General features: G+C 47.8%; 1 protein-coding gene across 5 annotated transcripts in view; it reads left to right on the forward strand.

The window, feature by feature from the left end:
- The window catches only part of PLEKHA2 (pleckstrin homology domain containing A2), a 74,762-nt gene that overhangs the window by 41,928 nt on the left and 17,755 nt on the right, over window positions 1–15,079 (forward strand). For all 5 annotated transcript variants that reach the window (XM_028124086.2, XM_088020964.1, XM_028124084.2 and 2 more), the window contains 5 exons: window positions 5,081–5,129; window positions 6,538–6,635; window positions 13,606–13,746; window positions 14,340–14,486; window positions 14,840–14,908. In XM_028124086.2, the coding sequence (XP_027979887.1) occupies window positions 5,081–5,129; window positions 6,538–6,635; window positions 13,606–13,746; window positions 14,340–14,486; window positions 14,840–14,908 (504 nt within the window). The remainder of the gene's footprint in view (window positions 1–5,080; window positions 5,130–6,537; window positions 6,636–13,605; window positions 13,747–14,339; window positions 14,487–14,839; window positions 14,909–15,079) is intronic.

Raw genomic sequence — 15,079 nt, forward strand, 5'->3', positions numbered from 1 at the left:
GCTGACAGGCTGTCCCCGGTCCGATTAGTGCAGACAGGGCAAGAGCAGTCCCTCTTCGGAGCTGAGACCCGGGGGCGGGCGGCGGCGGCAGCGGTGGTGGGCTGGTTGATGATGCCCATACGTAGCTGCTGAATTTAGCTTCTTGTAGCGGCCCCTCTCTGGAGCAGGCTCCAGTGCTGACCTGTGATGCAGCAGAGATAAAAAAAAAAAAAAAAAGGGCCGGGGATTTAGAGCCCCGCCAGAAAGAGGAACTCTTCGTCCAGCGAGAAGAGCCAGGTGGCGCCCAGCCAGCACGAAGGTTCCGGAAGCCCTGCTCTCCCCACACACCCCTCACTTCAGGCCTCTTGGGGATCTCTGCTTCCTTGCCCACGCTGTCCCACCCTCAGGGGTTGAGACAAGGTGGGGAGACCCTGATCTGAGGGACCACTGGCTCCTTGGCCTTGCGAGCTTTGGGAACCCTTGTGTCCAGCCTCCCATTGCGCCTGGCCGGGGTGGGGGCGGGGGAGAGTCAGAGGTGGAGGCGGCTGCAGGGGCTGCAGGCAGTGGCTGGCAGACACAGCTGGGCACCAAGGCAGAAGACGCAGGGCAGGGTTTGAGCGGATTAGAGAGAGGAGATCATGACCTCGGTGGGGAGGGGGCAGGGCTTAGAGCGAAGCTTTGCTAGCACAGCTGTGGGCAATTTGTGCTGGCCTTGCGGTGAGAGATGTGGCTGCCTCTGGGGCCAGGCGGGCCAGAGGCCTGGGCCTTCCCCTCTCCTGTCTGGTTTTGCTGTGGGCTCATGAGGTCTTCCTCCAGGAGGTTTGGAGGAACAGAATCGGAGAGGGGGAGCAGAGAACCTCATTATTAGTGAAACTCCAAACCTTCTCCTATTGGAGAGGGTTTGGGAGACTTCGGGGAAGAGTGAATACCATCTCCTGCTGAATCGTGATTTATAAATGCAGCTCAGATGAGGGTTTTTAGAATTCTCAGCTTTGGAGGCTGCCTCATTTAGGAAGGATGGTCCTGCCTTTTGGCCCTTCTCGGGAGATGCAGGCCTGGGTGGGTGTTTCTGCAAAGCCCACAGCTGCCCCAGGATCAGGTTACACGGAGTGGAGAGCCTTTAACTCCTACCTGACCCAGTGCCAGAAAGCAGGGGTTTTCCCAGAAACACATTTAGCAGTGCTACTGGCATCAAATTCAGCATTCCAGCTTATTTCTTGTTAACCCCTGGGTAGTCCCTCCCAGGGTAAAGCGTTTCACCCCAGTGTCGACCTGGCTCGCAGTGTATGTGTGGTCCCTGCTCAGGGGTGCTGCTCCATAGCTCCTTCTTGAGGGCTAGTGTTGGGACACTGAGTTCCTTCGGAAAGGCCAACAGAGATGAAAATCCTTGACTTGATGTCCTCCAGGGCATTGATGGCAGCAGAACCAGGTTTGGGGTTCTCATGGAAGGTGGGCTTCGTGCCACCACCTTCCTACCTCGCCTGATGGCTCTTCTCTTCTGTACAGCGAGCCCCAGTGTCCCACCCCCGGCTGTGTCCTGCCCTGTCAGGGCCTTGCCCTCGGTTAGTTATAAGGAAGACCTTCCTAGAACACTGGTTCTTAACCTCTTGTGGTGGTGGTGGTGGTGGTGGTGGTGGTGGTGTTGGGGGAGATCGGTGGTGGTCACTGATCCTTTTGAGTGTTGGATGAAGAGCATGGACTCCTTTTCCAGGTAAAGTATATATGTGTCTACAACACCCTGGTTTTGCCTATAATGTCAGGGCTCATTGACCTCATGAGCTGGTCTAGAGACTACTGCTTAGAACCCTTCCAGTCATTCTGTGTAACTGACTGCTGCTTCCTCCGCTCTTGATGCCACCTCATGGGGCAGAGGCGCCCCGGACACTGAGGCAGAGCTACCCCAGAGCTTCAAGACCCTATTCTGCTGCTGCAGCTTCTGCCAGAGGGGCCCCAGCTCCACTTCCGGCCAGGGGCAGACAGGATGGGGCTGGCTAGCAGTGCCCTGTGACCGAGGAGTTTGCTGCTCCTGTGGTCTGTGTTTGATCTGATAAGAGCAAGTTCCTGAGAGTCTGTTGAGCTGTCGAGTGGCCTTGTCTGCGTCACTCTATGGTTGACCCGTGCCCATTCCGCCCCTCACATCCTGACCTCATTGCTTGCATAACCCGGGACCCAGCAGTCAACCACTGCTATGCAGCTACTTAACTGTGGCCACCTCGGGGCAGGCAGATGGTAGCATTTGGCCGCCCTCACTATAGCTGGTCTGTGAGCCATACTTCTTCAGGATCTTCTGTTCCTTCACTACATCTGAAGGAGGCTGCACAGTCTGGTCTGATCACCAGCGTGAGGTGGGGTGGAGGCCAGAGGGCTTATACCTCCCAGGGGAGGAGGGATTCTGCCGCTGAGGTCCCCAGGATATCAGGAGGCGGCCAGAGCTACCTTTCCATAGTAAATGAGGGCCGTACCTTGGCCCTTCTCCCTGAGGGACACAGCACAGGTAGATAGGATTTCATTTTTCTCTTTTGCCACATTCTGTGACGATAAGAAGGAAACTAGTAATTGCTCTCTGGCTTTGCTAATTGGGAAGCTGATCAGAGACCCTGAGGGTCTTACTCTTGCTAAACGGCCTACAGGGCAGAACTAGGACTGATGTCTGGTTGATTCAAGCAAGGAGCTAGCTGCTTTGCCAAATAATCCTTCTGTGGTTAGGCATGAGGCAAATTATGGATGTGCATGCATGTAATCACCCATGTCCCCTGACTGAAAACTGGAAAAACCTATAAAAACAAATGAAAAGCCAGGTGATCGCTTCGGTTCAGTTGTTGTAATAAGCATGCCAGTAGCATTCCCGCAGCATAGGTTGCTAATAAGTTGTGGTCAACGTGGACCATTTGTCATCCAACCTGGTGAAAAGCCAGTGGTGTTTTCTCTGGTCAGTGATAAATGTCATTTTCTGGGAGAAAGGGGTGAGTCTTCTAATAAGCCAGTGAGGATCTCAAAGTTCCCAGCTTTTTAAAGCCATTCTAAAGCTTGCAGTAGGAAGGAAGCCGTGAGATAGGTGGGTTCTGAGGGCCAGGCTGCTGTCTGCTGGTCAGGGCTACACAGGAACCGAGGGTAGGCCATGCAGGTGTTGTGGGCACAGGGGACCTGCAGGAGGAACATGGGTGCCGAGGGAAAGGGCAAGAAAATGAGTCACTGACAGATCAGGACATCACACACAAGCAAGATAAAGGCATATGCTGTGGTGCAGATGGAATTCCAGGATCCCAAACCTAAGAAACAAGGTAGCACAGGGGCCTGAACTTACGAAGTCATGGAGCTCTGGGGAGTGGTTTCTGGGAGTGGTGAAGACATGCCTGAATTTAGATAGTCTGTGACTGAACTCAGGATAGGTGGGCTCACCTTGGCCTGAATTTTTATGTTTTTCAGGACTGTGTAAAGGCTTTCATTAGGCCCTAAAGGCCTCCATCTCACATCATGGTGAACATATCAGAATATAACCATATCCCTCATTAAATAGAATTGGCTATAAAATATTCTAACATAACATAATAAAAATAAAAAAAATATTCGAAAGGATTTCAGTCATCTTACTTTTGGAATGATTTGGTTGAGTCACTCATTTAATTCGTGATTGGCTATATTTCTCGGCAATCATCTTGCATATCCAAGGATTCTTGTAAACTAGGAAAATCAAAGCTACTAATTTTTTCATATGTAATGAGATTTTTGTGATTGTTTAATCAAAACATTAATGAAGTCGACTTAATGTGACATCTTGTAGGCACTTAAAATCCTTATCGAAGAGGTTGATATAATGTTATATAGACATTTAATGATTTATTTATTGATGTTGACTATGCTATGTTCATTTTGTATGTTGGAGAGCAGGCATTTTTTTCAGGTCTCACATAAGTAGGAGAAGGCCCTTGCTTGGAAAGGGGACTGAGAGAATGTTGTCCACAGGAGGATTATGACAATGTGGGGAATATTTCCTAACCTAGGGCCTTGGGGGTGCCTCCTTAGCAATCCCAGGTAAAGTGGTGGAGGCCTGTTTCAGGGAGTTCAGCTTAACTCCATCAAGGGTAGTCACCTCTTGGCATATGAGGGAATGTGATTTGTTTTCCTTTATTCATTCAGCATGTTTGAACGAGAGTGAAGTAGATTCACCTATGCACATAGTCAGGAGTGTACACGCAAGGGGTAGGATTGAAAAAAACAAAATGAAATACAACAGGAGCTATAAAAATATTCCTACTTTCTTCTGTTCCCTTCCCTTAAATGCATAGGTGTGCTCTGATTCCTTGGGCCCCCTCTTTTTTTCAGGTTTAAGCAGTCAGGGTACATATAAAGGACATTGATCCATGTGTCCAAATGCATGCTGCCTGACCTTTCTGTGAGCTCTAATTGAAATCTGTGCATTTGTAGCCATACCACCTTTAATTTGGAGAACTGTTTAGGGAATGGGTCAGTGGTTGAGAGAGGAGTGGAATCTTCCTAGTGTGAATGGGCCAAGTACGGGTTGTGTGGTCCAAAGAGAATTTTGTCGGACTGGGTAGTTGTTTTTTTTTAAAGATTTTATTTACTTATTTGACAGAGAGAGAGAGACAGCGAGAGAGGGAACACAAGCAGGGGGAGTGGGAGAGGGAGACGCAGGCTTCCCGCGGAGCAGGGAGCCCGATGCGGGGCTCGATCCCAGGACACTGGGGTCATGACCTGAGCCGAAGGCAGCCGCTTAATGACCGAGCCACCCAGGTGCCCCTTGGGTGGCTTTTCAAAGTGTTTTTGCAAAGATGAAGATTAAGGTAGATGGCAAGATAGTGGTTATCCCTTGAGGGGTGGGGATGGGATTCTATCAGGGAGGGGTACACAAGGGCTTCTAAGAGATAGGACTGATAATGGCCCTATTTCTTAATCTGAACGGTGAGTACAGGGTTTCTACTTAATTTTTATTCTTTAGAATGTTTATGTATGTTTTATATACTCTTCTTTGTGCGTAAAGTTTCACAGCAAAAAAAAAAAAAAGAAAAACTTAAAAAAAAAAAGTGCTTTACAACCGTCTTAGAAACATGTTCTTGTTTCTTTTATTTTTTATTTGGTTTAGGTGAGCATAGCTACTCCGAAGCAGAAACCCAAAACTCCATTTTGCTTTGGTAAGTACCGAACTGGGGACTGGGTTTTCTGAACACTCCTGCAGCAGCTTCCTCTTTGTGCGCAGACGGTCCTGTGATCCCATGTGACTTGCCCCCTGTGTGTGGGCGTGACTTCGGTCATGGCAACGGGCCTAGCTTTCCTTGGTCTCGCTGTGAAGATAGTTAAAACTGTAAGACGGAGGTACGGGGACCAGCGACGGTTCTGTTTTCCTGACTCCGCAGGTCAGGGTCCAGGGTATCTTCTGGTAGTTTCTGGGAACCCCCTTCTCAGACGCTCAGGAAAGGTGGAACAATAGAAAAGGAGTATCCTGTTGAGCATCTCAGCATTGCCACATGAGTGCCAGAGTTGGGAGTAACACGGGAAGCAGGGTCACTCAGTGGATGCCCCTACTCATTAAGTCATCAGTTGTTATTTGGCTCCTACTGTGTTCTCAGGAATGTGCTAAGTGCTACAAGCAGATGCTAACGAGTAGCCTCTCTTGTTTATCTAGGGTGGTCCTGCATGTCAGCCCCATGAAGCAAGGCTGTCCCTTTGTTTTGTCACTGCTGGTTCTGTCACTGTCAAAAACACACTGTTTTGTACCGTGGTTCCTGGCATATAGTGGATGCTCAGTAATATTTGCTGAATGAGCGAATGAACTCATGAATTCTCTGTCTACCTCGTGATGCTCGCCTCCTATAGTTCTGGCTTATTTTTGCTGGGAGAATAAAATGGTCACTTGAGCTGTCTTCTCTCCCGACTTCGGGTTTGTTCAGGCTTCTCTGGTGTTCTCGTTGTCCCATTTCTTTCAAATATCGTTGCTAAGCTCAGAAATGACTATCTCAGATTTTGTGGTCAGCAGATCTAAACAAGATAAGTAATGAACCCAGAAGTAAAATGATTGACCTCATGGAGTGCTCAGAGGAAAGAACAGGTTGAGAATGAGGTCAGGGTCACAGATTTGATCTCAGGCAAGCTTTGTTCCATTTTCCGACCACAGGCAAGACTCCCAAGCCAGGCCAGTTGTGCCAGTGGAAACAAGGAGCACTGGGTCCAAAATTATATCTGTATCATCATGACTCTAAATCGGCTAGCGCCTCTAAAAACAGTTGAAGCTTGCGTCTTGTTGATGGCGGGCGGACTAGAAGCCTCATCCCTGTACAACAGCACATGAAGGGGGTGGTTTTAAAACATGAACAGGTGTTGTTCTCGTGGCTAATGGAATAATTCACACTTTTAAAGAGAGAGCAACTGTAGCCTGCTGCTTCCCAGATATTCATGCAGCTGACTGCACCATGGCAGATGTCTTCAGTGCTCTGTGAGGTTCTCCCCCTTGCTACTTCAAGCACCTTAGTTTTGTGGCGGCTTTTTGTCTTGCATGTGTTCTGACCTGGGTTTTTCTCTTTTCTTCCCCCATGACTACTGCAGTCATCAATGCCCTCTCTCAGAGGTATTTTCTTCAAGCTAATGACCAGAAGGATCTGAAGGACTGGGTGGAAGCCCTGAACCAAGCCAGCAAGATCACCGTACGTACGATTCCTTCTTCTTTCTGGAGGGACTCAATGCCTCTTTTCAGCACGTGGCCTGTTTGTGGTGGGGAGACACTCAGCCAACAGCAGGGGCTTTCCCAGGAGCCTGTTGAGACCCAGTTCCCCCTCCCTCTTCTTATACCTTCACTGACAAACCACAAGTTGAACTGAGAGAGTTTGAGTTTGAATCAAGTTCAAGGGGAAGTATATGTAGTGTCCCCTTGGTGCTTCCTGGGAGGGCTCCTGGTCAGTCGTGTTTTGGGTCATTCTGGCATGCTGATTCAGAACGTGGTGGGATTGGAAAATGGATTGCTGACTATGAGAAGCAGAGTAAAGGGAAAAGCATATAAAGAGGGAAGTCAGAACTTTACTGGCTTGGGAGCAGGGTAAGGGAGTACTCTTTTTCCTTTAAGAGCTTTAAGAGGTTGCCTAGGGCTTGGTCCAGGCCACCCACCAACCTGTCCTGAAAAAGCTTTCCATTTGACAGCATCACTGAGCTGGTTCACTGGCTGTTCTATGAATACTTTCATTTTCTTTGACTTGCTGGTGAACTCCTTTCTTCTTCCTTAGAAATACAGAAAAGGGGGACTCCTGGGTGGCTCAGTCGGTTAAGTGTCTGCCTTTGGCTCAGGTCATGATTCCAGGGTCCTGAGATCGAGCCCCACATCAGGCTCCCTGCTCAGCGGGAAGCCTGCTTCTCTCTCTCTCTCTCTGCCTGCCGCTCCCCCTGCTTGTGTTCTCTCTCTGTCTAATAAATAAATGAATCTTAAAAAAATACAGAAAAGGGAAAAGGGTAGGAAAGAGAAGAGGGAGAACTTTATGTTTTGGAAAAAAAACTAGACTTTTCATCAATAGTAGGCAGACTTGTGCCATGCAAACCGTGGTTTGTATGCTGAGAAGATTGATATTCTTTTTAAATTTATTTTTATTTTTTTATTTTAAGTCTTTGTTTTTAATTCTAGTTAGCATACAGTGTTACATTAGTTTCAGGTGTATAATACAGCAATTTAACACTTCATACATCACCCTCTGCTCATCCTGACAAGTGCGCTCCTTAATCCCCATCCCCCGTTCCCCCACCCACCTCCCCTCTGGTAACCATCAGTTTGTTCTCTATAGTTCAGTCTGTTTCTTGCTTCGTCTCTCATTTTTTCCCCCTTTGTTTTATTTCTTAAATGCCACATGTGAGTGAAACCATACGGTATTTGTCTTTCTCTGGCTTATTTCCCTTAGCATAATACTCTAGTTCCATCCATGTCGTTGTAAATGGCAAGATTTCATTCTTTTTAAATTTTTTTTAATTTTATTTTTTAAAATATTTTTATTTATTTATTTGACAGGGAGAGATCACAAGCCGGGGGTGGGGGAGGGACAGAGGGAGAAGCAAACTCCCTGCTGAACAGGGAGCCCAGCACAGGGCTTCATCCCAGGACCTGGAGATCATGACCTGAGCTGAAGGCAGATGCCTAACCGACTGAGCATCCAGGTGCTCCAAGATTTCATTCTTTTCTATGGTTGAGTTATATTCCATTATATATATGTATCCAACTTATTCTTTATCCATTCATTACTTGATGGACACTTGGGCTGCTTCCATATCTTGACTATTGTAAATAATGCTCCTGTAAACATAGAGATGCATGTATCCCTTTGAACTAGTGTTCTTGTTTCTTTGGGCGAATGCTCAGTAGTGCGATTGCTGGATTGTAGGGAAGTTCTATTTTTAACTTTTTGAGGAACTTGTTTTCCAGAGTGGCTGCACCAGTTTGCATTCCCACTAACAGTGCAAGAGTGTTCCCCTTTCCCCACATCCTCGCCAACACCTGTTGATTCTTGTGTTGTGGATTTTAGCCATTCTGACAGGTGTGAGGCGATATCTCCTTGTAATTTTGATTTGCATTTCCCTGATGATGAGTGATGATGAGCATCTTTTCATGTGTGTGTTGGCCATCTGGGTGTCATCTTTGGAGAAATGTCTGTTCATGTCTTCTGCCCATTTTGTAATTGGAAGATTGATTTTCTGTATCATACAGTCAGAAATGCTTACATTCTAGTCATTTCTGATAGTAACCATTATGTACTGGGGCAGATTATTCTCCCAAATACCTCAGGGTTTCTGTGAATAAATTAATAGAAGAAATCTGTACACCTATTCAACTCTTGTGATGCCAGACCCAGGCAGAGTACAGTTCTGTCATTGAGGTGGTCTGGTTTGCTAGCTTGCTATTTTGACAAACCTTGGTAAACCCGGGAAAAGAGAGAAAACTGAGGGGAGGGAGGGGGATTGCAGCTAACTCACATTCCTCTGCTTGTGCACACGGCTCTAGAATGCTGAGTTTAGTACAGGTTTTCTTCGTTCACGGTCGGGTCTTCACCCTTCTGTATCTTATACAGTTTTGGCCTTTCATTCAATGTCTAATACTTTATTCTCTTTCAGCCTTGCCTCCTGGCTTTCCTCCTCTGTTCCTGTCTGGTACACTTGGCTACCCAGCCTGTGAGGTGGTGGGGGCCTTTCAACCCTCATAGGGTTGCTCTAAGCAGTGAGTTCCCCCTGCCTCTTTTCTGGCCCCTTGGAACAGAAGTTATAAGCCACAGTAGTGGGAAGGAACATGGGGGTGCCCAGAGGCTGGGGAGTCCAGAGGCTTGCTGGAATGTCAAAGCCTGCTGCAGAGGCGCACTCTTTCTCCTAATCTATTTGTGCCCTGGAAGGATTTACTCCTCTCTCCACTGTCATATTGTCCTGTATCTTGTGTCCTTCCTCAGGGAGGCTGGGAAGAGGGAGGATGTGGGGCTGGGGCACCACATCCATGGCATGCACACTCCCTTTAGGACACCTTATATACAAGTGAAGCATCAGGCACCTTGGGGGATACAGAGATGAAAGAAAGAGCAGATAATGTATTGAGCCAAGCTTTCACAGGTGCTATATTATTCACCCCTCTGACATCACTCTTGTGAGATAAGTGGTTTTACTGCCAGTTTTTAGATGAGAAAAATGGAAATCAGAGTTGTCCAAGGTCTAGAGGTGAGTAAGTGGTAGAGCTGAGATTCAAACCCAGGACCCTGTGACTTCCAAGACCTAGAAGAGTTTATGAAGATATTGAAAAAGAATAACCATTGTAAATTATGTTAGATTACACACCACTTTTACATACGTGGCTTCATTGTAGCTTCATATAAAAGCCTTAAGTAGGAAGGGCAAGCGTTATTATACCCATTTATAAACGGGGTGGCGGAAGTGCCTAGAGATAAAAGTGACTTGCCCAAGGCCAAGGAGCCAGGATGGATCCAGTTTTTCTGCCCACGGATCACTGTTCATTTTGTGCTAAGGCCAATGGGTCCTTGTCATTGAAGAAATGATTGACATGTACTATTTAAGGAATTGGATTCTCTCAGAGTATTAGTATTCCTATATGAATTTTGTGGTACTACCAGAGCAAATGGGTGGCTCCTTTTCTAGTTTCTGGTGGCTCTGGGCAGTCTGTGGTGTGCTCTGGCTTGCAGCTGCATTACTCCTCTCTCTGCCTCCATCATTGTATGCCTGTGTCCCTGTGTCCTCTCTTCTTCTGAGAAGGACATCAGTCATTGGACTTTGGGCCCACCCTAAACCAGTATGACCTGATCTTAGTTTAATGACATCTGCAAGACCCTATTTCTAAATAAGGTCACATTCTGAGTTTATAGGTGGATAGTTTTAGTGGGACATTATTCCACTTACTACATTTCCCAAAACAGTTGAAAAATGAGCAGTAAAGGTAAAGCACAGCCCCCTGTCCCCATTGGATTATTCCTCATTGCAGTCTAGCCTTGCCTGGTCAGAAGTAAGATGAGTCCCTGTAATTTTCTTTCTTCCTCCCTCCCTCGCTCCCTCCCTCCCTCCGTCTCTCCCTCCCTCCTTCCCTCCCTCCCTCCCTCCCTCCCTCCCTCCGTCCCTTCCTTCCTTCCTTCCTCTACACCCAACATGGGGTTCGAACTTACAACGCCATGATCAGGAGTCACATGCTCCACCAACTGAGCCAGCCAGGCATCCCGTGTCCCTGTAATTGTCATTTCACATTGCAAATGAGATCCATACGCTCTCCCCACATCAGAGAATACTTCACAGGTGGATGGAAGAGGTCATACCTTGAATTTAGGCCTCTGGGGATATGGCCAAACCAAATGAGTGACCTTGTTTTCAAGTTCTGGGGCATAGTTATTGTTGTGTTTGTCCTCCACAGGCTGGTTCAGTCTCAGGAAGCTCTGGAAAAGCTCTGGGCAGACAGTCAGAAGCAGCCCATGATAACAAGGGCTGACAAGATTCTGAGAGGCCACACAACAGCTAAGCTGACATGAATTCCTTTTCTGGCCACTGGGAACTCTAAAAGGCTACTTCCCTCCTTCTTCTTTGCTGGAATTCATTTAGGTCATGTGTGGGGAGTTTCTGTTGTCCCTTGGTGATGATGTCACTAAACATCCCAGCAATAATCAACATCCTCAAAGGAGTCCCATCACACAATAGTGAAGCTCAGGGAAAGAAAGGGTGGCATAAGTGGGTAGTGGGACGTTCAGCAATGGACAGTCAGGCAGGGGAAACTTACTTCATTTTAATGAGCTTTCATTTATCTCATCTATAAAATGGAGAAGATAATGCCTACTTCATAAGATTGCTTGAGATAGAGATCATGCAGCAGAGTGTGGCACATTGCCTGGCGCTGAACGGGGCTCATAGAAGTGGGAACTGCTGTGTGGACAGCTGAAGGGAAAGAGAAGGTGGATTTCTGGCTCCATCTGGAGAGCTGGTGGGCAGAGGTCACCCTTGTTTATGTAAATGGAGTGCACAGTCCAGGAAGAGGAGTGTCATCTTCTTTCTGGGGCTCCAGTGTCATCCCGGAGCTCTTCCTCCTTTGAACAGACATGGAATGGAGTGGTCCTCGGTCTTGTCCTTGACAGAATTTTCCAAGGGCCCTGAATCCATGAGCTCTTGAAAGGCCTAGATTCTTACTTAGTTCCTTCTGATTCCTGAGGCTGTAGAAGCAGTGAAGATGTTAGTGTCACTCATGGAGTCTGCAGACCCACAGAGGTGCTGAGTTTGTGTGAAGGACAGGCTCTATGATCCTGTGCATATCGCCCCAGTGGGCAGTTAGGGTCTAGTCTCTGTCCAGTTATTAACCATGACTTTGGGCCATTGACTTGACTGGCTTGGGCCTCTCCTGTTTTCTTACAAAATGAAAGATTTCATCAGAATTGCCAGTATAAAAGAGTGAAGTGAGGAAGGAGGAAGGAAAGCAACATAAATGAGGATGAACAGCACCTGACTCGTGGCCTTGGTGGTGAGGAGCAGGGTAGGGACAGTGGCAAACTGAAGAATGTTCTCCATCTAAAGAGAGAAACGCTGCTTGGTTGGAAGTCTGAATTTTTAGGTGAACTATCCCAAACTTTAAATGTAGATTGAAAAACACACTGCATCAGACCAATAAAACACCGTTTGGCCAGAATCTGCCTTCATGCCACCAGTTTGCAATCTGTGGCCTGTGGTGTCAAAGGAGCCATAAAAATTCTGTGATTCTGTGATTGTCTGTGGTGCCCTAATTCTGCCAAGGAGAGGAGCAGAGATAACTCTTCAAAAAGGGCTGTGTTTGTAAATGTTAATACCAGTCGTGAAATGTTCGTTAAAGTATTTTGTAATACTTTTGACCCTTGAACCCACATGGGTTTGAACTGCATGTGTTTACTTATATGCAGATTTTTTTTACAGGACTGGAAGTGTATTTCTCTTTCTTATGGTTTTCTTAATAACATTTTCTTTTCTCTAGCTTACTTTATGTTTTTTTTAAAGATTTTATTTATTTATTTGACAGAGACACAGCGAGAGAGGGAACCACAAGCAGGGGCAGAGGGAGAAGGAGAAGCAGACTCCCCACTGAGCAGGGAGCCCAAAGCGGGGCTCGACCCCAGGACCCTGGGATCATGACCTGAGCCGAAGGCAGACACTTAATGACTGAGGCACCCAGGCGCCCCTCTAGCTTACTTTATTATAAGAATACAGCATATAATACATAGAACATACAAAATATGTGTTAATTTACGATGTTATGTTACCAGTAAGGCTTCTGGTCAATAGTAGGCTATTAGTAGTTAAAATTGGGGGGAGTTGAAAGTTATACATGGAGTTTTGGCTGTGTAGGGGTCAGTACCCTTATCCCCTGCGTTGCTCAAGAGTCAACCGTACTTTTATATTTTTGTATTTCTGAAGTTTTTAAGTATATATACTCTGTCATTTGATAAGCACAATGACTCTATGACATGAATATTATTACCCTTTTCATTTTCTACACGGGGCAGTTTTGGCCTAGAGGGAGGTTCAGTGATTTGTTGAAGGTCACTGAGTAAGTTAGTGACAGGTCAGGAGTTGGTACTCCAGGTCCTTGGGCTCCGAAGCTCATGCTCCCCTAATTCTGTACCATAGCTCCCGTGTATGTTACCTGTTTCCTGGCCTAGCATGCTCCTCCTTACATCTCTGATTCCTGTTCATCTCTAGGTTACTGTTCCAACATCTCCTCCTCTGGAGACCTCCGCTAACCACTCCCATTTCAAGTAGTGCCCCTGCTGCTGTCTATCTCAGCTCCTGTTTATTTTCTTCACAGCACTCATAGCAATTTGTAATTATTGTGACTGTTCGGCTCTGCGTTTTTTGTCCGTCTCTGCTATTAGAATGTCCATGCCGTGAGGGCAGGACGTGTCTGTTTGCTGTTTTGTCTTTGGTCTGTAGTCAGGGAAGGGCTGGCTCATAGTGGGTGCTCAGTACTTGTGTGTGCATGTGTGTGTGTAGAGCGGGATCTGCCGGCAGAGTTCCTCATGTTCAGGTATGGGTCGGTGGAAGGACTGGGGAGGAGAGGAGGTCTTCCTAGAATTTGGTACATTACCTTTTCTCGCCCCTTCCCCAGTGCTTCCCCCCTCCATTTATCCTAAACTGTCTTTCTTCCAGGTACCCAAAGTTGGGAACCTGGCCCTGACTACCGAAGTTATAAAAAGCCTACCAGCTCCTCCAGCCCTAGAGAAGAAGCCGCAGGTGGCCTATAAGACAGAGATCATCGGAGGGGTGGTGGTACACACGCCCATCAACCAGGTGCTGGGGCCCGGGGCTGCCAGGGGCCGGTGGGGCTATGGGAGCATCCATAGTGGGCCGGTGATGGGCATAGAGGAGGTCAGCACAGAGGAAAGATAGCTGGGGGTGGGGGAGCCAGTGCAGTTGGGGTAGTCAAGAAAATCCAGGACGGCGGTGGGTATGAAGAATAGCAGTGCAGAAATCGAGGCCACCGTTACCTTGAGGCTGGGTGGCCAGTATGGTCCTGCACCATATGTGGGAGACTGGCACTTGTAAATCACATGGGAGATGGAGCTGGGGAAGGCAGGTGAGCCTGGAAACAAGCCCACTGTCCCTCCTCCCATTGGGGTGTTTCTCCCCTCTTCTGGTTTTTATTCTCAGTCCTTACCTTTCTCCTGGGTCTGCCCAACTTCCCTGAGCCTTGTTCTGTGACATTACCCAGTACAGTGCCTGACAGGAGCACGCGAATGTTCCGTTTCTTGTTTATTTCTTCTTTAATTGCCATCGTGGGTAAAGAGGCAAGAGAGGATTCGCGAGAGAGGGCTGGGTGAGTTACCCGGTTTGCTGCACGAGGAATGAGGGGAGGTGCTAATCCTGACGCTCTTTCCTTGTAGAATGGTGGGGATGGGCAGGAAGGGAGTGAGCCCGGGTCCCACGCCATCCTTCGAAGGTCTCAGAGTTACATCCCCACGACAGGCAGCCGTGTTCCCTCCGGGCCCCCCCTCATTAAGAGCGGCTACTGTGTGAAGCAAGGGAATGTGGTGAGTGTCGGCGCTGGGGCTCGAATGAGTCCTGGTGACTCCTGGGGGCCGTGGCTGTGGGCGTAGCACAGGGGGCAGCTGGCTGGCAGGATGAGCTGCCTTCCTTGGCACTCGGCACTCACTGCCTTCTAAACTACCTCCCAAACCGGTGGGAGGTTTGGAACTAAACATTCACCTCTGCATGTTGGAGGCATTGCCCTGATGGGAAGAAGTCTTTGCAGCCCCCTCACCCCGACGTCTGAATGTGGGCGCCCAGCTTCCTTCCGGCTGGGTACCCAGGAGTGTAGAACTAGAACATTCTCCTGAATGCTGGGGCCTCTTTTTAACGTCCTGCTCTTTACTTTTATTTTCAGCGGAAGAGCTGGAAACGTCGCTTCTTTGCGCTTGATGACTTTACTATCTGCTACTTCAAGTGTGAGCAGGTTTGTAGTCGCTCTGGGGCCCTTCTGACAGGTCATGGAAGCAAGAGGCCTGTGAATAACACTCACGTGTGTGTGCGTGAGTAGAGATGCGGACGCACACATGGGCTTAAGAGGTGCCTCCGTCCCACTTCCATCTCTCTTGTGTGCACATCTTTGCATTGATACAGCAAC

The sequence above is a fragment of the Eumetopias jubatus genome, unplaced genomic scaffold (genome assembly GCF_037043125.1).
Source record: "Eumetopias jubatus isolate StellerSeaLion01/CBP00866 unplaced genomic scaffold, mEumJub1_p1.0 scaffold_2, whole genome shotgun sequence".
In the NCBI taxonomy this organism is placed as follows: Eukaryota; Metazoa; Chordata; class Mammalia; order Carnivora; family Otariidae; genus Eumetopias; species Eumetopias jubatus.